This window comes from Trachypithecus francoisi, unplaced genomic scaffold (assembly GCF_009764315.1).
Source record: "Trachypithecus francoisi isolate TF-2019V2 unplaced genomic scaffold, Tfra_2.0 Lachesis_group11, whole genome shotgun sequence".
In the NCBI taxonomy this organism is placed as follows: domain Eukaryota; kingdom Metazoa; phylum Chordata; class Mammalia; order Primates; family Cercopithecidae; genus Trachypithecus; species Trachypithecus francoisi.
The window spans coordinates 32,161,591-32,188,002 of record NW_022681456.1 but is presented as its reverse complement, the minus strand read 5'-3'; the positions used below and the strand labels follow the sequence as shown (position 1 = coordinate 32,188,002).

Here is a 26,412-nt window from a genome sequence, read left to right as displayed (position 1 = left end):
CCAGTCTGAGCTAGGACTTGTACTTGAGCTTTTAGAACATATTTCCCTTAAAAGTAAGCAGAAAATAAATTTTGTGCAAAACAGGAATACTTTTGTGAAAAAAGGAATCTCTAAATCAGCAGAGGCCTTCCTGAGGCCTGGCTTCAAGGTCTAGCCTTTGATAATTAAGTGGGGTAAGGTCTCTAAGACATGTTAATATTAGGTGAATCAACTAATGAAAGTCACAAAACTTTTTGGAGTCTCAGATTTGCATTAAAGTCGGCCCTATGTGTTCTGTGGGTTCCGCATTTATGAATTCAACTGACCACAGATGGAAATTGTTTTTAAAAAAGGTTGGTTGTAGCTGTACTGAACATGTCACTTATTTCCTAAACAATACAGTATAACTATTTACGTAACATTTACATTGTATCAGGTATTATAAGTAATCTAGAGATTATTTAAAGTATATGGGAGGTTGTGTACAGGTTATATGCAAATACTACACTATTTTATAGAAGGAACTTGAGCATCTGGATTTTGGTATCATGGTATTGGGAGGTGGACCTGGGCCAATCCCTCATGAGGATACTGAGGGACAACTGCATGTCATAGAGAAAGAAGATATGTTGTATTTTTCTCAAATGCCATGAAATCTTCAGGGAAACATGCTTCAGTCTGTGTGAATATCAGATTAACAAGATATGTACCTATCACACGGTTCACTCAACAGCAAATAACTGAGCACTTACTATGCACCTGTAATTATGCTAAGGTGCTGTAGAAACCATGTGACCAAAAGAAACTCCTTCCCTGCCCTCATGGAGCTTACTTTCTGGAAGGGGAGACTAAGAATAGTCAAACTGATTGTTAGAAATTATAAGTAGTATCCTGAAAAAAGATGTACCCGTATGGTATGGGTACCATATGACAACATTAACAACAAATAGTCTGGGAGTCATGAAGAGCTTTTATTATGAAGTGGTGTTTGAGCTGAGAAGTGAGGAAGGATGAGTAGGTGTTAACTAGGCCGTGTGTGTGTGTGTGTGTGTGTGTGTGTGTGTGTATGTGTGTGTTCAGCAAGAGATTGGGATAGTCTTGACGATTGAGAGTGCTTAACCCGTTTGATGTAATGAAAGAAGCTGTGGGGACCACAGAGGAAGGAAGAATGGTGCCCAAAGGGGCTAGAGAGGGTCTTGCAGGCTGCATAAAGGTTTTGCTTTTATCCTAGAATAACAGGAAACCAATAATTTTAAACCAAAAAGTGACATGATAGGATTTCCATATGAATATTTGTCCATCTGCTTAGTGTATATTCTGCATTAAAAAGTGTTACCCCATAGCTTACATAGATTCTCAACTTTCAAGCAATGCAGTTCTTTTATTTTAATAAGAAAGAAAATAGAAAAAGACAAGAGAAAGTATTAACCACAATGAAAATTGTACATTTGATTGTGGTCTCTTGAGCAGTACTGCCATGGCGTTACTTCCTTTTCCTATCAGAGGATGTTCCAAGAATGTGAATCCTCTTCCTGTAACATTCCACCAAGGGGTTCACTGGGTGTCTTGTCTTCCTGCCAGATCTGCGTGGTGATTGCTGCCGTGTTCGGGATCGTCATTTACCGGGTGGTGACTGTCAGCACTTTCGCTGCCTTTAAGTGGGCATTAATCAGGAATAACTCTCAGGTTGCAACCACAGGGACTGCTGTGTGCATCAACTTTTGTATCATTATGTTGCTGAACGTGGTAAGTGAGCTGCAGTGGCTAACCAAATGGATCAAAATGTGTGGGCTGCAAGTGGTAGTTTTCTTCTGTTGCTAAAGGGGATCTGGCCTCAGAGAGGTGGGCCATTCACATAGCACTGATGTCCTGGCAGCAAAGTGCCTGGCATGAAGATGCACTTGGGTCTGGGTGCTTATTCAAATCTAGACTCCAGGATTTTCTTCAGTATAAGATTGGGCAAAGCACATAACCTCTCTGAACATTAGTTCCCTTATTTATCCAATAAGATAATATTGTATACTCCTTAAGTAAATTTACAGAAAGAATTTAGAACACTCAGAACCTGTGACACAGCTTTGCAATGTTGGTTCCCGTTTCTGTTTGATTATCAGTGATAGGAAGATACACAGTATCCAAAGCATTCCTGGCTAGGTACAGGGGCTCATGCATATAATACCAGCATTTTGGGAGACTGAGCTCACAGGATCGTTTGAGCCCAGGAGTTCAAGACCAGCCTGGGTAACATAGTAGGACCTTGTCTCTACAAAAAAAAACTTAATTAGCTGGTCATGGTGGTGCGCTCCTGTAGTCCCAGCTGCTTTGTGGGACTGAGGTGGGAAGATCACTTGGTTCAGGAAAGTGAAGGCTTCATTGAGCAGTGACAGGGCCACTGCACTCAGCCTGGGTGACAGAGGGAGACCCTGTCTCAAAAAAAACACAAAAACAAACAAAAACCAAAGCGTTCCTTGATATAACCCTGCAAGGAAACCCTCAAGCTGGTACATATTGCTTTTGTTGATTTCCAGGCTTTTTCAGATAGCATGTTTCAGCCCAGATTTCTTTCCTGAATCCCCACACTCACATGTTAAACTGCCTACTTGACCATCTCGACCTAACACTTTCTTTTTTTTAATTTTATTTTTATTTTTATTAATTTTTTAATTATACTTTTAAGTTCTAGGGTACATGTGCATAACGTGCAGGTTTGTTACATATGTATACTTGTGCCATGTTTGGTGTGCTGCACCCATCATCTCATCAGCACCCATCAATTCATCATTTATATCAGGTATAATTCCCAATGCAATCCCTCCCCCCTCCCCCCTCCCCATGATAGGCCCCGGTGTGTGATGTTCCCCTTCCCGAGTCCAAGTGATCTCATTGTTCAGTTCCCATCTATGAGTGAGAACATGCGGTGTTTGGTTTTCTGTTCTTGTGATAGTTTGCTAAGAACGATGGTTTCCAGCTGCATCCATGTCCCTACAAAGGATGCAAACTCATCCTTTTTTATGGCTGCATAGTATTCCATGGTGTATATGTGCCACATTTTCTTAATCCTGTCTGTCACAGATGGACATTTGGGTTGATTCCAAGTCTTTGCTATTGTGAATAGTGCCGCAATAAACATACGTGTGCATGTGTCTTTATAGCAGCATGATTTATAATCCTTTGGGTATATACCCAGTAGTGGGATGGCTGGGTCATATGGTACATCTAGTTCTAGATCCTTGAGGAATTGCCATACTGTTTTCCATAATGGTTGAACTAGTTTACAATCCCACCAACAGTGTAAAAGTGTTCCTATTTCTCCACATTCTCTCCAACACCTGTTGTTTCCTGACTTTTTAATGATTGCCATTCTAACTCGTGTGAGGTGGTATCTCATTGTGGTTTTGATGTGCATTTCTCTAATGGCAAGTGATGATGAGCATTTTTTCATGTGTCTGTTGGCTGTATGAATGTCTTCTTTTGAGAAATGTCTGTTCATATCCTTTGCCCACTTTTTGATGGGTTTTTTTTTTCTTGTATATTTGTTTGAGTTCTTTGTAGATTCTGGATATTAGCCCTTTGTCAGATGAGTAGATTGCAAAAATTTTCTCCCATTCTGTAGGTTGCCTGTTCACTCTGATGGTAGTTTCTTTTGCTGTGCAGAAGCTCTTTAGTTTAATTAGATCCCATTTGTCAATTTTTGCTTTTGCTGCCATTGCTTTTGGTGTTTTAGACATGAAGTCCTTGCCCATGCCTATGTCCTGAATGGTATTGCCTAGGTTTTCTTCTAGGGTTTTTATGGTATTAGGTCTAACATTTAAGTCTCTAATCCATCTTGAATTAATTTTCGTATGAGGAGTAAGGAAAGGATCCAGTTTCAGCTTTCTACTTATGGCTAGCCAATTTTCCCAGCACCATTTATTAAATAGGGAATCCTTTCCCCATTTCTTGTTTCTCTCAGGTTTGTCAAAGATAAGATGGCTGTAGATGTGTGGTATTATTTCTGAGGACTCTGATTGTATATTTAGAAAACCCCATTGTCTCAGCCCAAAATCTCCTTAAGCTGATAAGCAACTTCAGCAAAGTCTCAGGATACACAATTAATGTGCAAAAATCACAAGCATTCTTATACACCAGTAACAGACAAACAGAGAGCCAAATCAGGAATGAACTTCCATTCACAATTGCGTCAAAGAGAATCAAATACCTAGGAATCCAACTTACAAGGGATGTAAAGGACCTCTTCAAGGAGAACTACAAACCACTGCTCAGTGAAATAAAAGAGGACACAAACAAATGGAAGAACATACCATGCTCATGGATAGGAAGAATCAATATTGTGAAAATGGCCATACTGCCCAAGGTTATTTATAGATTCAATGCCATCCCCATCAAGCTACCAATGAATTTCTTCACAGAATTGGAAAAAACTGCTTTAAAGTTCATATGGAACCAAAAAAGAGCCCGCATTGCCAAGACAATCCTAAGTCAAAAGGGCAAAGCTGGAGGCGTCACGCTACCTGACTTCAAACTATACTACAAGGCTACAGTAACCAAAACAGCATGGTACTGGTACCAAAACAGAGATATAGACCAATGGAACAGAACAGAGACCTAACACTTTCAAACCCAGCTCCCCATCTTCCCTCCAGAATCAGCTCCTCCCACAGCCTTCCTAATTGTACTTGCTCAGACTAAAAGTCTTGGCATTCTCCCAGACTCCTCTATTTCTCTGGCTGTCTAAATGTATCCAGAATTTGATCACTTTCTGCACATTCCAAAGTCCCACCCTGGTCCAAGTCTGTAGTGTCTCTTACCGAGATTATTGCAGCAGATTCCTAACTGGTCTCCCAGCTTCCACATTGCTCCCTTCAATCTAGGCTCAACATGGAAGCCAGAGAGAGCTTCTTACATGTAAGTCAGTTCACATGGCTCCTGTGTTCACAAGGTGTAATGGCTTTCCTGTTTCTCACTGTAAAAGCCTGCAAAGCCACATCTACACAGTGGCCTCACAGGCTTTCGCTCATCTGGCCTGTGTAACATCTCTGACCTTATCTTTTCCTTTACTCACCCTGATTTACCTGCTCTAACCGCACTTGTTCTTTTGATGCTCTCACCCCAAGACTTTTTTATTTGCTGTTCTCTCTGCCTGGAGCCTTTTCCTCCCACAGGGTCTGCATCGCTTAGTCCCTCACCTCCTTTCAGTCTTTGTTCAAATGTCACTTCTCTAGTAAATGCTTCCCTGGTCACTCTGTTTTAAATTGCAGCCCACTCCTGCTATCTGACAATTTCCCATCTGCTTGCCTGCGTTTTCTCTATAGTGTTTATCACCATCTAATATGCTATATATTTTACCTATTTATTTTGTTTATTATCTGCCATTTCTTTTGGAATGTAGGCCCATAAGGGCAGAACCTTTTATTTATTTTGTTTGTTTGTTTGTTTGTTTTTCACTGTTGTTATTCCCTAGTGTCTGGAACAGGGCCTGGCACATAGTAGATGCTCTGTAAATTGTTGTTGCTATTTTTTGTAGAACAAAAGTAGTGTCTGACATGGTCAGCCGCTGAGGTCAACCTATACATAAAAATATGGTCAGGCACTGTGGCTCATGCCTGTAATCCCAGCACCACATCTCTACCAAAAAGTTTTTTTTTTAATTAGCCAGGTGGCACACCTGTAGTCTCAGCTATTTGGGACGCTATGGGAGGATCACTTGAGCCTAGGAGTTCACGACTGCAGTGAGTCATGATTGCACCACTGAACCCTAGCCTGGGTAACAGAGCAAGGACCTGTGAAAAATAAAAAAAATTTTAAAAGCTGACCTTAAAGGTTTGTAGTGTAAATAAGTCAAACATTGTACATAGAGTGCCAAGGACAGTTGTTAGGCATGGAGTAGATGTTCAATTAGTTATAGTTACCCTATCCTTATTTATACTGCATCTTAAATTTGGGCCATAAAGCTGAAATTCTTACATCATTGGAAAAAGATTTTCCAAAGGCCAACTAATTTAATACTGTTATCCATACAGGTTTATCTATTTAGCTTGTCATTTCTAGTTCTTTAAACAATCCTGAGTTCCATAACCAATTAAACTTGAGTGATTCCTAAGACAATTCAACCTACCCAATAACAAAGAATTAAATTTATGATTCCTTGGTTAACTAGTAATCAATGAGCTAATTAAATGCAGGTTGCTCATTATTAGTATTAAAATACATAAAACATCTTTATTGACCGGGCGCAGTGGCTCACGCCTATAATCCCAGCACTTTGGGAGGCCAAGGCGGGTGGATCACGAGGTCAGGAGATCAAGACCATCCTGGCTAACACTGTGAAACCTCGTCTCTACTAAAAATACAAAAAATTAGCCGGGTGTGATGGCAGGCGCCTGTAGTCCCAGCACTTTGGGAGGCTGAGGCAGGAGAATGGTGTGAACCTGGGAGGCGGAGCTTGCAGTGAATGGAGATCATGCCACTGCACTCCAGCCTGGGTGACAGAGTGACTCCGTCTCAAAAAAAAAAAAAAAAAAAAAAAAAAATATATATATATATAATATATATATATATATATATGAAATAAAATAAATATTATTTTAGGAAAAAGTTTCAAGACTCAGAAGTAATTTAAAAAAGGGCAATTACTGGTCATTTTGACATGATGTTTGTGTGACAGCTTAGCAAGTGGAGATTGAAAGTATATGGTTAGCACTCCCTGTACCTCTTCCTTTTGACCCCCCACCAGGACTTGGTCTCAGTATTAATTGTGGAATACATATTTGTAGGTGGAGAAGGATTCCCAGTGAAATTAAGCAAACAGCCATAGGTGAGATGTTCTGCATCCGGTTAGGATGCAGTGAATTAATGCCTACTGTATTCTTATCATCTCTTTCCTCCAATGTCTTAAAATTTAATTTATACATCTTTTTAAGAAATAAATGCCTATGTACAGGAAGTGAATCTGTAAATATACACTTGCCCATATGTTTCGAGCAGGTGCCAGTGTTGTCAGAGTAAAACACTTCATTTAACTAGAAATCACTGATCCAGCAATCTCTACTTCAAGGCACAGCCAAGATAAGAGGAAGTAAACAAATTCAAAATGAAGACGGGAGCATAGGGAGTGGCCAAATTACGTAGTTACTGGTGTTACAAAGCACCTGCTATATGCTGGGAGCTAGGCCGCGAGGCATTTTACATCTTTTCTCTCCCAGAGTGTTTCAGACTAGCCAACATGGATGAGGTAGAGTTCACACTCTAAAGCTAACACGTGTTATTCTTAGGGACCCTTGCGGTTTTTCATTTATTTTAGATACAACATGAACATCTTTGGTACTCTGATTTTCAGCCAACGTCAAACTAGAATAACATAAAGTTGCTAACACAAGAATACTGATGAGAACAGGGAATGACAAGCCATAGCAAAGAGAAGGAAAGAAAAGCAAAAGTGTACATAAGAACTCTTAAAGCTGCATCAGCCAGGACCTCTCTGTGCAGGGGCCAGTTACCTTTCCCTCCTCAGCTAGCTCTGATGACAACTCATCCCCGTACACACATTTACCCTCCTGGCCTATGCCCTGAAGTTTCGCGGGTTCCATTATGAGGGCAACCAAATGTGTAATATAGTTTGAATGATTTCATCAGAATATCTTTAAAGAAAATGTTAAGTCCTTTCTATCAGCATAACGGATGACAGACTAATGGTTGTAATATATCTCTGACCAGTTCAGAAGTAAACTCTCCAGTGGCTTCTGAAATTACTCAATGCGAGATATTATCATGATCCAATATAGACTTTTTACAGCTGTCTATTGTTTTCAACTACTTAAAATATTGACCATACTTTTCTTCCAAAGATAATCGTTATCTAGACATTAATTATTAATACTTTTTATTAACTAAATATAAAAACCTTGAGAGCTAGATTAAAGACTCTGATTTGTAAATAATATAATTATTATAAATCACATATCCCATTTCTGACTTTTTGCCAGATTCATCTAGCGCTAACTAAAAAAACAGATCTTTATCAGATGCCAAGTTTCTAATGGATTTGATGATATGTGTTTACTTTTATACAGTATGTACTTTAAAAATAAAATTTGTATTATTTTACAAAAGTCATCTAAGTCCTAATGAAATATTATGCCTCTTAATGGCTGGTTAAGGGGCACTTAGTAGTTTACATTTTATTCCATGTCTTGAAAAATAAATATTTCAAAGATAGAGTGAATAGAAGTGAATAGGATGGAATTTCTTGTTTTGATCATATTACCTCAATTCTGTTCTGCTTCACTCATGACCAAAAAACATCCCAATATGGTGGTTGCAAGCCAAATAGACTAACAAAGGCTATATCTCAGGAATAGACTAAAAAGTTGTTATCATCCTTTTTATCCAGCCATGCCAATATGAATCAGATATTTAATTATACTGTAAACAGTGAAAAACACACCTCATCTTCCAAAAAAACGTAAACCAGAAAATATAGCTTACATCAGAGCAAGTCCACATATATTGATCAGACTGACAAGGTAAAAGTAGAAGTACACATAGCTTCCTTTTGGACATATCTGTAAGATCAGAAAGCTTTCTGCCGGTTACAGATATTCACAATCAGAATTTGCAGCATCTAGTTTGGAAACTTAGATTTTCTGCTGCTCTTAGTAGAACAAACTTCCCGTGGTTTATCTCTCAACCGTCTAATAAGACATCAGACATTTTTCCAGAAACCACTCGTGGAGATCTCTGAGCGGCCTTGAGTCCCTCTGTGTGTGTACCCTTCCCTCCTGTGTCCTGTCCAAAGTCTCACAGTCCATATCCATATATATATATGTATATATATCACCTTCAACATATATATGAAGTAGTCACAGATGCCATGGATCCCTACTGTGTCCCCATATGCTTTACCTTATTTTTCACATGGTTAGTATTACTCATATGTTGACTCTTATGTTGTTCCTTTTTTTAAAATTCCAATGTTTTCAGTGTTCACACCCATGTAACAAAGGCATATCCTCAGCTCCGAGGGCCTTTTAGACAAGTGTGCAAAGCGAGGTACTGTGACAAATAGACATCATTGTGAAAGATATAAAAGATAAACCAGTTAATCAAGAATTGTATTTTTGAGAAAGGTTGTCTCATCAGTCAAATTAACTTTCCCTGATAATTACATAATTAAATAATTGGAATGTTACAGTGCCTTTGTAATACATTGTAATATTAAAATATATTTGATTAGAACATCTGTTCTTATCTGTTGTTTATGAGGATATTATTTTTATGATTACATGGGTATGACTACCTATGCCACAAGGTTTCTTATGGAAAATGACACCAATCTCCATTACCGTTGGACTCCAAGAGTCTGAGATTTCTAGACACAAGATTTGGTCCTATGGCCATCTTAATATATCCTAATATAGCAAACCATAGTTGTTGCTGAAAGTTTGGAGGCATACATACAGATTATGTTGTTTATTTCTGTAATTAGCAGAAATCTCAGATAAGAGATTTCAAAAATTAAGCAGGATAGGAAGGTCAGTGAGTTCAATACCCTTCCTGCCCACATATAAAGAAAAGGATGGTCTGAAGAAGAGATAAGGAACTTGCCCAAGTCCTGTAGCTTGCTGGATGGTCAAGCTGTAATTCCAGCCTGGGCAATTTTAACCAGTGTGTTTGCACTACTTTAAATGTGTTCTTAATCTTCATATCATTCCAGTCTATTAAACTACTTTTCCTTTTCATTTTCACTTATTGTCTTTTGTTTTAGAAACAGCACTTGATCTTTCAATTATACCCACTCTGGGGAGTCTCCTAGAGCTGGATTTACCCTTGACTATACTCTCTGCTCCTCAGTGCACACACGCACACACAAACACACATACACACATGCATACACATACCCCACCCTCAGAACCATCTATTGACCAGATGGCTGGGTGAGTTAAGGATGCATGAGTTAAGGAGGCATCTGGTCCACCAATGGAAAAGTGGAGTACCATAAGCTCTGGGAATTTCCAGTAATGTTTAATCACTTCAATGTTTTTGAATGCTGAAATCTAGAGTTTACAGCAGTCCATAAAGAATAGGGTTGCAGAATCTTACCGTCAGAAGCGGGCTTAGAGATTTTACATTCAAGTTGCAGAGGCTCAGCAATATTATGACTGCCCAGCATTGCCTAGAAAGCTGGTAATGAATATCAGCTAGCCTTGTTGCCATAAAATTATTTGCCCCAAAATAAGAAGTGAGATTTTATAAATAGTTAGATAGGACCTTGTACATTTCTTTCTTACTCTGAAAATTACACCAATCTCCATTACCAGTGGACTCCAAGAGTCTGAGATTTCTATACACAATGTTTTCATTGGTTGAGCAATGGATGCTTAATGAAATTATTTTGACTTGTGATTTGATTACCTATTTCCTTTGTGGTTATAGATTTTATAACAAGTGCAGTTCATTTATTAAATGCATGAAATTTATTTTACAGCTCTATGAAAAAGTTGCCCTGCTTCTGACGAATTTAGGTGAGTGGAATCCTTTTTATTTCACAGTACTGTACTGTGGTCTGGAAAGTATGTTTCAAAGATTCCTTTCTCTAATACTGCTGGAAAGAAATATTCCCTTTATTTTCAAATTCATACAACATTTTTTTTGTTTGCCTTCAACAGAATAATTTAAATATATCTAGTAATTTTTCTATATAAAGCTTTAAAATCTGTCACAAACATTATCTGTCTTGAGCTAATGTAATTGAAGGTAGATTTTCTCTTTGTGCACAAAAAATAACATTACTAAAGTACATTTGTATAAAGTATCCAATATAATTTAGGAAAGTGTTCATTTGTTATTGCCTATATTTTGTGTTTAATTAAGAATGTATCAAGTTTTTATGGTATATAAACTCACAGCAGAGTTAGTTTCTTTGAAGACTGGAAGGCCAGGCATGGTGGCTCACATCTGTAATCCCAGCACTTTGGGAAGCCTTGGCAGGAGGATTCCTTGAGTCCAGGAGTTCAAGACCAGCCTGGATAAAATAACAAGACCTGTCTCTACAAAAAAAAATTAAAAAATTAGCCAGGCATGGTGGCACATACTTGTAGTCCCAGCTTCTCCTGAGACTGAGGCAGGAGGATTGCCTGAGCCCAGGAGGTCAAGGCTGCAGTGAGTCATGATCATACCACTGCACTCCAGAACAATCTGGTAGCCAGTTATAACTTGTACATTTATTGCATCTTCAAAATAAAGAAATTGTCCCAATTTTATTAACAAGGTATTGGTCATTGTGCTCTATGCAGTTTGAGAAAATTACATGCTCCCATCCATAACTTGCTTTAATGCATTCCATAAGAAGCTTGTCCAGAGGAGAAAAAACTCACAAAAGTGTTCCTGTTTTTAATCATCATTATGATAATAGATAGCATTTATTGAAACTTTCTATGTGCTGGATACAGAGCTAAGCACTTTACCTTATCTCTTTTAATGTCATTGAAATCTTCCATCACCACCAGTTCTTGCCCAAAAAGACAGAAAGAGGTTTATGTCCATGGAAGAGATAACTGCCCATTGGTAGACAATGTACCCTGTGGTAGCTTGATCCAGGCTAGCAAAAATGCCAGTGGAGTTGCAGTCCTAGTCCATCCATGGTGGGAACACCTGGGAACCTAGCCAGCGACCAGGAGACCTTTCCATGTAACCAGGAGTTCAGTAGCAGAAGTGAAACCCTTTAAGAAAACCCTTTAAGAATCCTGTGTCTTTGTGGGTCTCAGCAACAGTATCAGTATGGCCTTTCCTGAAACTGACATTTTAAACCATTTTAAATCAGATTCTCTTTCATTCTCCCTTCCCTTCTCAGATATGCTCCCAGAAAGCATTTTGAGTTCTAATTTATGGAAAATGAATTGATGGAGTGAAGTATTAAATGAGAAATTAGAAGCTCAGGGAATGTGGAAGCAGACAAAATGCTATTGTATTAAATATCTTTTCTTAGACATTGCTTACTCCTAGAATATAGCTCCTATGAAAGGATAAGTGCGTTTGACATGAGATTTCTAGCTGGAGGTTTGGTCTTGAGGGCAAATGAATCCATGTTTTGGTTCACACCATTATGTCCAGAGAGCATTTGCTTGATGGATGTTAAAATATGTGGAGATGAGAATTGGCCCCTGACTGAGGTCAGGAAATTATAAGACACAGATGGTGATGTGTAGTAAAAGCTCTAAAGATGATGCCACCTCCTTGATATTTGTCCATGAGAATGGAAAATGGGGGTAAGGGTAAAGGCAAAGGAGAGTCAAATGCTCTTAGCATTCTATGATATGGATTTGACTCCCTCTTAAGCAGTAGGTTGGTATAATATGAGAACTAGAAGTTGAGACCGAGGAACTCCTTGGAGCTAAGAGGAACTAAGCCTGCATAGACTAACAGGAAAAGAAAACACTACTGCAGAGAGCCAGGACTGGGAATGAGGCCTCGACAGCCTGGCTGTCTCTGCTGCTGGCTCTCCGGGTATCCTGTAAGAGTGGAACAGACTAGGTATTCAGTCCTCTCAGATTCTTCCGTAGCCACTTCCCATGAGACCCTTGTTGGGTCTGGTCTGTGAGCTTGAGGATCCTATGGGTGGTCTGTTCCATCACATGCCGTCTGTGGGTAAACTAGAGTCTCCTGCAGCCTCCTCAGGACTCCTGTGTCCCAACCCTGTGTGTGTGGGGAGGGGAAGAGAGGGAGTTGAGAGGGGATGCGATTCAGCCTTTCAAACTCTGCTCACCTTTTGTCCACAGAACAGCCTCGCACAGAGTCTGAGTGGGAGAACAGCTTCACCCTGAAAATGTTTCTTTTTCAGTTCGTCAATCTGAACAGCTCCACATTTTACATCGCATTCTTCCTCGGAAGGTAAGAACCTGACCCCTGCACACCTCCCCAAGCTGAGGACAGAACACTTAGAGGTCACTGACCTGTGGGTACAAAAAGCCCTCCCTTAGGGTGATTTATACAAAGTGTCAAAAGGGAAGAGCATCCTCCTCCCTTCCCTTCCCAAATCTCAAAACCACCTGGCATCCCAGGGAAATCATCTCCACTCAAAACTGCCTGTGCACATTTTGTTGCTAAGATAAGCAGAGGAAAATAGTTTGAGCATGTGAATGATGCATTGAAAACTTCTGGCCTCTGTCTGCACCTGAATCAGGGCCCTGGCTTTCACACCTATGACAGCAGGTGGCAAAACGGGAAGGGGGCTGCAGCATGTTCTGGATTCCTGACTTCCCTGAAGAGAGAAGGACATCCTGACAGGAAAGGGGGCAGAAATGGGATGCCAGGGTAACCTTTAAATCCAGCAGTTATGAGGATTTGGGAAAGATTCCCTGTGTAGTGGTAATGTCGCGTGAATTCCCTGACTTCTGGAGGCGTTTCAGAGGAGACAGGAACCCAGGAAGGGCCAGGTATAGGGTTTTGGTGAGATCAACACAGCAGTCTCTCCTTCATTTCTAGCTATTCCAACAGCACAAAACTCTAGGAAAATAGTTCGATAATTTTTTTAACAGCATGACTATTACTCAGAAAGATCAAATGTGTTTAAATCCGGGAGTTAAACTTCTGCTTCCACAGGCCAGAGCAATTGATATGCAGCAGAAAATGTTAAAAGTCCACAGCAAGCAGCAAGAACTGGCTTCTGCATTAGGCAGCCTGACAGAAAGGCCAGAAGAGAAATGTCCCCTGGAGAATTCCAGAAGCTCTGGTTGTGACAGATCTGGAGGGTTTCCTAATTCCCCCAGACCTACTACTTATTGTAGCAGTCACTCACATTGGAGAATGTGCTAAACTAAATGTAATATTCACTGAAAGCTTGGACCTAGAGCACTAATGGCTTGTTTTTCTTTGTGTGTTGAAGATTTACAGGACACCCAGGTGCCTACTTGAGGCTAATAAACAGGTGGAGACTAGAAGAGGTCTGTATTCTCCCATCATTCCCTGTTTGCAACAGACTTGCATTAAACAGCCTTAGGGCAACTTTGTGTAGATTAGAAACCAGACACCCTTTCTTCCTCTCCATTGATTCTGGAATTTCTGTGTTTGCTTATCTTGCAGTGCCACCCTAGTGGATGCCTTATTGATCTGTGTATGCAAATGGGTATTATAATGGTGCTAAAGCAGACCTGGAATAATTTCATGGAACTTGGCTACCCGTAAGTACCTTAGTATCAATAATTGAGAGGCAGCATTGCTCATTATTGGCTTTTCTAGGTGTGGCAAGTAAGATAAGCAATGCAGACTCAGCAATCAAGCCAGTGCGTGCACCTGGAACTAAGTGCTCACATTTAGACATCCAAAGGCAGCCATGAAAATCATAAACATTGGCTCTTCTGGGATATTTAGCACAATTCACATGAACAAACGTGAATATTCTTTAAGGAGCCTCTGTAGGCCCCTAAGTATTGGATACTTGCTTGTGAGCCACTTTAAATGATACCTCTGACCTTTTGGGCTCCAGCATTGCAAGTCCTCAGCTATGTATGACACATTAACTACATCTCCACTCTCCCATCCCCATGGTAAACCTGGTGATAACATGTTGACAACAATGAGCAAAAACTTGCGTCAACTTGGTAAGGATAACCTTGAATTCTGCTGTGTTTGCTTAGTTCTGGTCAGTTAAGTTTTAATAGGGACATAAATCAACAATGCTTCTATTTCTGCTTTAATTCCACACCTATTGGTTTCCATGTCAGCTCAATGTCTCTGTAGAGACAAAGAAAACTCAAGGTTTCAGGGAGGACCACTCAGCCAGAACAATTAGCGGGAACTTGGTTCATTTCAGAAAGTCTTTTCTTAGCTCTCTGTCAGAACCAAAGCCAGTAATTTTCTGTTCTTAGATTTATTTTTAGAAATCTTATTCCAGGCCGGGCACGGTGGCTCATGCCTGTAATTTCAGCACTTTGGGAGGCCAAGGTGGGCGGATCACGAGGTCAGGAGATCAAGACCATCATGACTAACACAGTGAAACCCCACCTGTACTGAAAATACAAAAAATTAGCCGGGCATGGTGGCAGGTGCCTGTAGTCCCAGCTACTCGGGAGGCTGAGGCAGGAGAATGGTGTGAAACCAGGAGGCGGAGCTTGCGGTGAGCCGAGATCGGGCCACTGCACTCCAGCCTGGGGAACAGGGCGAGACTCTGTCTCAAAAATAAGAAGAAAGAAAGACAAAGAAATCTTGTTCCAAGTATTTGATGTTTTCTATAAAAACTTTTAAAAATAAAACATAAAACAAAAATTATCAGCATTATGTTCTACATTAAGACATAAACCACAATTACAATGTCATAGACATCAAGAGAATTATATTTTATCTTCTAGTAATAAGGACATAGAGCGAAACTGTAAAGTAGGCAGTTTGTCTTTGATATTCATCCCTTTATTTGTTTCATTTCCCATGTGTTTTGTTTTTTGGCGCTTCTACTCCTGGATATCCTTCAACTTTTTCCTTGTACTGCACAGAACACAGACCTGCCTCCACCCTCTCATTTCCTCAATGCTTTCTCATATTACAAAATGCACTCCTGAACACTGCTAAGGGTTCCTGTGCTAGCCTTACCAATGCCAGATGCAAGTTACTGGGAGTCAGAGCCCCTATGGAGAGCTCAAGCCAAAAGCAAGCAAGTCCAGCTGCAGAACTGCAGGTGTCTGTGCACCAAGAGAGGAAGCATTTTGTGGGTTTGCAGATCTTTAGGCCCCTGACGTCAGAGCATGCAGTTCAGCACCCATGTGGCAAGACTGCTCAAGGGTCCTAAATTAAGCCACTTAAGCCAGATACTCCTCAAGATGTCTTGGTATTGCCTTTGTACTGGGATATCCATTTATAGATATTCTCAGTCCTCTATTCAACCCTCACAGGCAATGTCCAATATGAGGCAGTTTCATGAATGATTAAAATAAGCTCATCAGTCATTCTGTTTACTTGCTAATAGAAATACTTGAAGTATAGACTCCATTGTTATTTTCTTACCAACCTGAGGCTTTATTTCTTTGATAGCCTGTCCTGAATTTTTTCAAACTATGTTTCTATATTCAAACTCTCCTCTTTCTCATTACCTAAGTCATATGATCAGTTACATGTTTGTAAGAATTTGATCTTTTTGCCCAGGTTAATTCAGAATTGGTGGACTAGAAGAAAAGTACGACAAGAACATGGACCTGAAAGGAAAATAAGTTTCCCACAATGGGAAAAGGACTATAACCTTCAGCCGATGAATGCCTACGGACTCTTCGATGAATACTTAGAAATGAGTATGGAAATATTCTACTTTATTTTATTAATTATAAATTTTAGATCTCCAGATAATATTCAACTAAACATATACTCATTATCATCAAGGTCCTCAGTGCGTAGGAATTCCTAAGCCAAACAGAGAGGAAGGCATGTCCTGCTTAAACTATGCTACTCTTACATTTACAGAATCAGATTTCTCTAGAATCAAAGCAAAGCATTTCTCTTAGCATGTATCTAAGACCATGGGCTTTAGAAGTAAATTATCTGGGTTCAAATCCTAGCCCTATCATTTATTAACTGTGAAACCTTGGGCAATTACTTAATCTCTCTTTATCTCAGTTTCCTCATCTTTAAAGTGGGAATAATAATAAGAGGAACCATTTCATAGAGTCTTTGTGTGGATTAAATGAGTTAATGCATGAACATGACTTAGAGCAATGCCTACCTCATTGTATACATAGTACATGTTACTTATATCACTATTATTCTCTTATTCTTTTTGTCTTCTAGAAGGAAAGACAAATAAAATATCTTAGATAAATTAAGTATATATATATATTCTTTCATTATTAAATTGAATATGTATATATTTCTTTTCATTTTAAGCTCTAACATAGGAGCGGAAATGAGGGAAGGGCTGGGCAAGATCCATTTCTTCTAAAGGAAGCATTTTTTTCTGGGCAAATTTGAAATTTAAAGTATTAGTAGAATTGATACTTAATGTTTCTTAAATTGCGTATGTTCTAAGTATCTACTTATGTCTTTAGAGTTTCAGTTATAGAATGGCAGAATGATATAACGTGGGGAAGAAATCAATTTGGACATTAAAAATAAAACTTAATAAAGATAATTCATTAAGAGAACTAACCATTTTGAGATCCCTTAATGGATTCTTCTCCCATAAAGAAGACAATGAACAATAATGTTGGTATATTGAGTGCTTAAAAACAGCGTTTTATGTGGCTAGAATTTGGTAGTGCTCCAAATACTGAAATATCTTTGCAGCACAGAACAAATCTCAGAATTATCACAAGCAGACTGATGAGTTCTAACTGCTCAAGTCTGTTCTTTTGTTTTTGCTATTTCCTTAATGACTTCCCCACTTTGTTATATACTTTAAAATGTATTCACTGAAGTATAATAGTGAAAAGGTGTACATAAGTGTAGAGATCAATTAATTTTTACAAATTTTCAGACAAATGTAACCAAATCTATGTAGCTCAGAGGTTGGCAAACTATTGCCTGCAGGTCAGATTCAGTCCACTGCCTGTTTTTGTAAATAAAGTTTTATTGGAACACAGCAACTCCCATTTATTTACATATTATTTGTGGCTGCTTTGGCACTGCAATAGTAGAGTTGGGTAGCTGTGTCAGAAAGTGTCTGGTCTGCAAAGCCTGAAATATTTACCTTCTGGTTCTTTATTTCTGGGAAATGTTGCTATCCAGTGAGCTAGATCGAGAAATAGATTATTATCATTATCAAAGAAGACTTCTTTGTCCCCTCTTCCATTTATTAAACCCTCTCTAACCACTTTCCTGACTTCTAATACCATACATTAATTTACCTTTGTCATTCTCCATTTAAATGGAATTGTAGAGTACATACTCTTTTGTAGTTGGCTTGTTTCATTCAATATTATCTTTCTAACATTCTCCCATGTTGCTACAGGTAGTAGAACTTCATTTTATTGCTGCATAGTATTCCTAGAATGTAGACCAGGAGCCAAATTATGAAACAGGCAGTTTGTCTTTGACACCCACCCTATCTTTCCTTAGTCATGTGCGGTTTTTTATTTGTTTGTTTTGTTTTGTTTTGTTGTTTTGCATTTCCACTCCCAGATGAGCCCCAACTTTGTCCCCTGCTGCTCTGACACAGCACACAGACCCCCATACCACCATCAATCCCTCAATCCTCCGCATATCATGAAATGTACTCTTGAGCACTCTAAAAAATAATGTGCTAGGTAACTGCATTTTGACAAAAGAAAAGCCTCTGCCAAGCTTGAGTCAGGAAAAGACAAAGGCAAATTTACTTGTAGAAGTGAAGACATCAGTGTGCCAATAGATGAGCTATTTTGTGAGTTTGCAGATCTTCTAGGCTCCTGCATAATAATATACTATTATTGGCCAGGCGTGGTGGCTCACCCCTGTAATCCTAACACTTTGGGAGGTCAAGGCAGGTGGATCACCTGAGGTCACAAGTTCAAGATCAGCCTGGCCAATGTGGCGAAACCCCGTTTGTACTGAAAAATACAAAAATTAGCTGGGTGCAGTGGCAGGTGTATGTAATCCCAGCTACTTGGGAGGCTGAGGCAGGAGAAATGCCTGAACCTGGGAGGCAGAGGTTGCAGTGAGCCAAGATTGCACCATTGTACTCCAGCCTGGGAAACAGAACAAAACTCCATCTCAAAAAAGAAAAAAGTACTATTATTTATCCATCCATTCTACTGCTGATAGACACTTGTGTTGTTTCCAAATTTAAGCTCTTATAAATAATACCTTTATGAACATTTTTGTACATGTGTTTTGATTAACATGCGTAGATGTTTTTATTAAGAATTTACATAAGAGTGGAGTTAGGAGGCCATAGATATGCATTTGTTTGTCTTTAATAAACACTTGAAAACAGTCTTCAAAACCGGGTTGTGCCAGTTTATACTCTGGCTAACAGTAGAACAGCTCCAGTTATTCCATAAACTTACTAAAACTTGTGTTCGTATTTTAGCCATTTGGGTTGGTATGCAGCAGTATCTCATCATGATTTTAACTTGAAATTTTATAATAACTAATAATGCTGAGCAGCTTTTCGTATGCTTATAGTCATTTGGATAAACTCTTGTGAATTTATATTCAAGCCCATTTTTTTGTGTGTGGGTATCTATATCTTTTCCTTAGTGATTTGTTATTTATATATTCTGGATATCAATCATTTGTCAGATATATATGTTGCAAGTTAAATATCATTTCTCAGTTATTGGCTTGACTTCTCATTTTCTTATTGGTGTCTTTAAATGAAAATAAATTTCAGTTTTGTTCTTCTTCAAAATTGTTGCCATATAAGTTTTAGAATCAGATTTCTAATTTCTATAAAAATCTTACTGAAATATTAGTTGGGATTAAATTGAATTCCTACATCAATTTGAAGATATTTGATGTTTTCTCAATCCATGAAAATGGTATATATTTGCATTTATTTATGTCTTTTTACATTTTTATCAGCAATACTTTTTGTAGATTTTAGTATATAGGTTATGTAAAACTTAGATTAATTTCTAGGCACCTTAGGAATCTTTGCAACTGCAAATGATGTTTTTATTGTTTTATTTTCTAATGTTTTGTTATTAATATTAAATATATAGAAATATTGTTGTTTTGTATGTTTGCTTATGCAAACTTGCTAGCATCTAGTATCAATTATAGTTGCTTATATATTTTTTGAGATTTTCTACCTGTATATACATAATTATATCATCCACATATAATGATAACTTTACATTTTCCTTTTTAGTCATTATGTATATTTTTTTTGTTCTTGCCTAAATGCACTAAGACCTTTTATATAATGCTGGATAAAACTGGTGATACTGGACATCATTGTTTCTGACCTGAGGGTGAAAATGTTCAGTATGTTACCGTTAAGTGTGGTGCTAGCTGTATTGTTTTGTACATACTTTTTATTGTTTCCTTAAAGAAGCTGAGAGTTATTATCATGATTAGTATTATATTATATCATGTCATTTTTCTGAATCTATTGAAATGATTATGTGATTTTTAAAAAAATGTTACTAATATAGTGGATTTCATTGATTATTTTTTGTTGTTAAAAAGTTGTTAAAGTAACCTAGCAAACTTGGAAAAAAATCTCCACTTGGGTCATGATGCATTTTTTTAATTACCAAGTTCAATTTGCTGACATTTTGCTTCTGACATTTATACACAAATTCATGGAAGATGTTATAGTGTAGTTTTTCTTTCTTGTAATGTTTCATTCAGATTTAGGTATCATTTTTATGATAGTCCTTTAAAATGATTGGGTAATTTTTTCTCTTAAACAGTTTACATAAGATTACTATTATTTCTTTCTTACATACTTGAAATAATTTACAATGAAGTAGCAGGACCTGAAATTTTCTTCTTGGGAAGAACTTTAATTATAGATTTATTTTACTTAATAGATATAGGACTATTTCAGTTTTTATTTCTTCTAGCATCTGTTTTCATAAGTTGTGTATTAGTTGTGTGTCTTTTCAAGAAATTTGTTCATTTCATCTAAGTTTTCAAACTTAGTAGCATAAAATTGTTTATATATCTCCTTATTAACTTTTTATATATCTAGGGTATATAGTGACACCGTTTCTTTTACTTATAACTTCATAGTTTGTGCTTTTCTCCCTTTTTTAAAACAGTACCCTAAAGGTTTATTAATCTTTTCAAAAGAAAAACTAACTTTGGGCTTTGTTGATTTTTCTTTACTACACCTTTGCCTTCTGGTTCATTCATTTCTGCTCTTATCTTTATTTCCTTCCTTTACTTCCTTTGGGTTTAGTTTCACTTTTTTTCTCAGCATCTCAAGATGCTGATTTTCAGATTTTCTTTTTTTCTAATATAGGGATTCAGCGCTATAATGTTCTCTATAAATACTGCTTTGGCTGTGTCCCACAAGTTTTCATATGTTGTATTTTATTAGCAAAACATTTTCCATTTCCCTTGTAATTTATTTTTGACTATGCATTTTGAAGGAATGCATTAGTATCAAAACATCTAAAGAGTTCTGATATATTGCTGTCATTGATTCTAATTTAATTACACTGTTATCAGAGGATATTCTCTATGTTATTTCTGTCTTTTGATATTGTGTGTATATATATAAAGATTATATATATATATAAAGATTACCTTATGCTCCTTTATACCATCTGTGTTGATATATGTTTCAAGTGTGTTCTGCAGTTGGTTGTTTGGTATAATGCTCTATATTTTTATGTCAGTTCAGCAAGATTGATTAATTGTGTTTTTCAGATCTTCTAAGTCCTTGTTAAATATTGTGCCTCTTATCTACTAGTTACATACTTGAAATCCACAAGTATGATTGTGGATTTATCTTACTCTATTTTTAATTCTGTCAACTTTTGCTTTATATATTTTGAAACTGGGTTATTTTGTACATACAAGTTGGATTATTCTGACTTACTGTTGAATTGATGTTTTTATCATTATGTAAAGTAATTATTTAATAATACAACACTTTGAGGATGTGATGGGCAAGAGGCTGAAGAGCTAACCTTAAAACCTTTCAAAGGGCAGGACTGAGCCTCTTACTGCCTCTCAGAGCTAAGGAGATAGGGACCCACCAGGTTCTCAATCACAGCAAAGAAACAAGAACAAATCAAAGGTGGACTAAGCTTTACAAAAACTCTGTGCCAGCACTAGCCCAGCTTAATCTGTGACCAGCTTTAAGTGATTTCTCTTATCTGCCTAACATCACCAGGAGGAATGGAGAAATTCTTTATGGTAGAAAAGAACATCACTAAGAGCGGAGTATCACAAATTTGTTCCTAAAGAGCTAGATAGTAAATAATTTTGGCTTTTTGAGCCAATGGCACAATCAAGGCTATTATGTAGACACTTTTGCAGCAATTTAAAATATAGCCTTTTAAAATATAAAAACTCTTCTTAGCTCACAGGCAGTTAAAAAAGAAAATCTGATGATTGGTCAAATTTGGCCACAGGCCATAGTTTGCTAACCCTTGATCTAGAGCCTCTACATGTGTGGCATACAATAAAAAGATTACTAGGTATGCAAAAAGGCAAGAAAATGTGACTAATAAGAGGGAAAAGGAGACCCAAAGATGATTCAGAAATTGGGTTTAGCGTAGAGACGTTCAAATAGCTATGATTTATATATAAAAATAGAAGAAAATATTGACAAAAATGGTTGAAAAATTGAGACTTTTAAAAGAGAATTAAAATCTATAAAAATAATTCTAGAATTGCAAAATATAAATCTGGAATTAAGAACTCATTTGATATGTTTAATAGCAGATTGAGGCTGGGTATGGTGGCCCGCGACTGTAATCCCAACACTTTGGGAGGCCAAAGTTGTTGGATCATCTGAGGTCAGGAGTTCGAGACCAGCCTGACCAACATGGCGAAATCCTGTCTCTACTACAAACACAAAAATTAGTGTGGTGGTGTGCGCCTGTAATCCCAGCTGCTCTGGAGGCTGAGGCAGGGGAATCACTTGAACAGAGGAGGCAGAGGTTGCAGTGAGCTGAGATCATGCTATTGTACTCTAACCTGGGCAACAAGAGCAAAACTCCGCCTCAAAAAATAAGAAAAAAAAAAAATAGCAGATTGACTCAACATAAGACAGTAAATTAGTGAACTTGAAGACAAGTCAATAAAAAGAAAATCCAAACAAGCCCAGAGAAAAGAACAGAAAAACAGAGCAGAAAACATAAGAAACATACAAAACAGCCAAAAAGGCTGAAATATTTGTAATAGAAGTCCCAGAAAGGAATAAAGAAAGAGGAAAAGTGATATTTGAAGAGGTAATGTCCGAGAAGGGGTAAATTAAAAGGAGGTAAACTTATATATTAGAATATAAAACAGTTAAAAGTTTAACTAGATCTATATAGATCAAGATAATATCTCAAAATTTATCATGTGATATGAACAGGGCAAAACAATTGTAAATAATGATATCATTATGTAAAGTTTAGGCACAAAAATTATTTACATGATATATGCACTATGTATAATTTATTGCTATATGGGCATTTATGTGTGTGTGTGTGTGTATATATATATATAAATGAACTGGAAGGATGCATGCAAAACTCATGCCAGCAATTGTCTCTGTGAAGGGAGAGGAAACCACTCAAGAGCAAAAATAGAGGAGAATTCAGTTTTATCTATATAGTATTTATTTTATTTATAAAAAGATATTAAGCAGGTATGACAAAATGTTACCAAGAGTTAATACTAACATTTCCATGGGTATATGGAAGTTTGTTATATCATTCTTTATGCTTTCCAATATTTAAAAGTTTTTTGCCAAAGAATTTTTAAAAATTAATCTACCTCTATTGTACAAGTCTCTTCCCTTGACAAAAAAAAAAAAAAAAAGCAGCAGCTAATGGGCATTACACAGTTAATCACTTCAAGACCAATATCATGTGGGTCACCTTTGTGCTATGTAAAAATGATTAGTTGGTTTGATTTTAGGCCATAATATTTAACTAGATAATGAAACTCATTAGGTATCAGATAAACAAAAACTACCAATGAACTAAACACATTTTCCTTTTAAACTTGCAGTTATTTTCAATATAAATACAACCTGAAAGAACTAAACTCTAGTTGCATTTTTCTGTCCATAACATCCAGTACTGTTAGTGATTGTAAGAATTATCTCTGTCAGTTTTATATCTACCTGATAGGTTTTCATTGTGTTCTGGCTTTTCTTCGTTGTAATTACATGTCAGTCATTGAACCAGCATTATTTGATACCTGACAAGTCCTTCCCATACACAAAACCCCTCTAGTGAGTATGTAGGAAAAAGAAACATAAAGAAGTTGCTGTTTCTACTTTCATGAAGCTCACTGCAAAAGGGGGAAAAGGCAAAACACCATAAAAGCAAGACAAAGTAAGTTTTATGGTGGTGAGCAGAGTTGTGGCAGCTACAGAGGAGGGAGTAGTTAATTACAATTACGGAAGACTCAAGAGGGTGCATTTCAGTGTACTCTTGAAGGAAGAATGACTACTTTATCAAAGTAGTCATAGAAACACTAAGTGCGTATATGATGTATCCCCATAAAATCAGAATCGGCTACTGGTATAGCCGGAGTAGAGGATTGTTTGGGAAACCTGTTTTCTTTGTGGGGTGTATTTGGACATGAGGCTTGGAAGTTTGCTTGGAGTCAATTTACTGAGATCCTTGAATGGCATGGTGAAAAGTTTAGGATTTATTCTGCAGCCAGTGAGAACCTACTGAAATATTCTGTGTAGGGAGATGAGTGATGGGGTTGAACCAACATTTTAGACACACTGACAGCAGAATGATAGGGCAGGGAGCTGAAAGTTTGGAGGCAAAAAAAGCTGGTTAGAAAATCAGAGTCTGAACTCAAGTGGGGACAGGGCAGAAGAGGGAGAAATGAGAGACATTTTTGAAGAGTAATTGTCAGGACTAGGAGGCTAATGGTTCTGAAGGCTAAGCTAGCCGAGACCTGGTTTTTATGCAAGTTGATTCTGAAGGGAGGAAAGGAGGAGGGACATAAAAGGATAAATACGTTCAAGGATGAGGTTCAGAGATTGGTTTGGGGAGTGCTGTTTCTGTAGCATAACAGACAACTGGAAATTCCCTGAAAAGAGTCAGGGTTAGAGATAGAGAACTGAGAACCCTTATCAGAGAGATAATAATGAAGTCATGGGAGTAGATGGACTTACCAAAGAAAGAGAGAAGGCAAGAGAAAGATAAAACCAAGGTCGAAAGAGAAGAGAATGCCCACATCTATTGGTGCGTAAAAAGCCATCTAGCACAAGCACCAAGTGTGAATGTGACCAAAGACAGGGGACACCTGGAGGTGGCAAAATAACCAAGATGAGGTAGATGGATTCTGCAGAACTCTGGAGCTACACCACTGAGATTAGAGTCCCTTCTTAGTTACTTGTTTTGGGCAAGTTACCTGACCTCTTTGTGCCTCAGTTTCCTTACCTGTAAAATGAGGATAATAGTACCCACCATATAAGGTTGTCATGAAAATTAAATGAGTTAGTGTATATGAAGTAATTAGAACAATGCCTGTTTTTACATAGAAAATGCTATATATGTGTAATCCTTGTTTTGTTATTGTTACTTTCTAAAATCAAATTTGTAAATATATTTTTACTATTTTTACAGTCATATATGTATATATACATAGTCATTCAAACAGCCAAATACTTTTCGTCCATGATGCCCAGTAAATTTTATTTTTTTATTTTCCATTATGATGACTGGTTGTTTTGCATCAGAAACCATCCCCTTTTAAAACAAATTTTATTTTGAAAGTTGCAAAAAGAGTAGTTTCTATACTTTACCTTACTTTTGCTAATGTTAATATCTTACGTATTTATTAAAACTAGAAAAGTTAAGAATACAATGCTATTATCTAATCTACAGACCTTATTTGAATTTTGCATTTTCCCAGTAATAACTTTTTTCTTATTCACAATACTTCCAAGATCCAACATTACATTTAGATGTGTTGTCTCCTTAGTTCCTTTTGATCGATGAGAATTCCTCAGTTTTTGTTTTTCATGATCTTGACATATTTGCAGAGTATTTGTCAGTAGTTTTGGAGAAGCTCCTTTGATTCAGATTTGTCTCGTGTGTTTGCATAATTGGGTTGGAGTTATTCATTTTTGGCAAGAATACCACATAAATGATGTTATACCCTCCTCAGTGCATCATATCGGGGTGTATAACATCATTATGTCGTATTACTGGTGATATTAACTTTGATCACTTGGTTAAAATGATGTTTTTGGCTGGGCACGGTGACTCACACTTATAATCCCAGCACTTTGGGAGGCCGAGGCTGGCAGATCACAAGGTCAGGAGTTTGAGATCAGCCTAGCTAACACAGGGAAACCCTATATCTACTAAAAATACAAAAATTAGCTGGTCGTGGTGGTGGGTACCTGTAATCTCAGCCACTCAGGAGGCTGAGGCAGGAGAATCACTTGAACCCAGGAGGTGGAGGTTGCAGTGAGCCGAGATCGCGCCACTACACTCTAGCCTGGGTGACAGAGCTCGACTCCATCTCAAAAAACAAAAAGATGTTTTCCAGGTTCCTCTGCTAAAAAGTTACTGTTTTTCCCTTTGTAATTAGTAAAAATTATGTGAGGAGATACTTTGAGAATCTGCAACTATCCTAGTTTCTTCAGTATACTTTCCTTTACTAATTTTAGCATGCTTCGATATTTCTTGCCTACCAAAGTTATTACTGTGATGTTTGACTAATGGTGATTTTCTAATTTTCATCATTCCTCCTATATTGATTAATTAGAATTCTACCATAAGGAAGAGCCACTCCTTATCTCCCATTTATTTATTTAATCACTTATTTATGTAAGTATATATTTACATCAGTCTGGACTTAGATACTTAGTCTTTGGGCTATAATCCCATGCTT

General features: G+C 37.5%; 1 protein-coding gene across 2 annotated transcripts in view; it reads left to right on the top strand.

The window, feature by feature from the left end:
- Positions 1-26,412, top strand: part of ANO4 (anoctamin 4) — a 237,195-nt gene that overhangs the window by 191,556 nt on the left and 19,227 nt on the right. For both annotated transcript variants that reach the window (XM_033220911.1, XM_033220912.1), the window contains exons 15-20: positions 1,561-1,725; positions 10,463-10,499; positions 12,753-12,864; positions 13,859-13,916; positions 14,056-14,153; positions 16,108-16,250. In XM_033220911.1, coding sequence (XP_033076802.1) covers positions 1,561-1,725; positions 10,463-10,499; positions 12,753-12,864; positions 13,859-13,916; positions 14,056-14,153; positions 16,108-16,250 — 613 coding nt within the window. The remainder of the gene's footprint in view (positions 1-1,560; positions 1,726-10,462; positions 10,500-12,752; positions 12,865-13,858; positions 13,917-14,055; positions 14,154-16,107; positions 16,251-26,412) is intronic.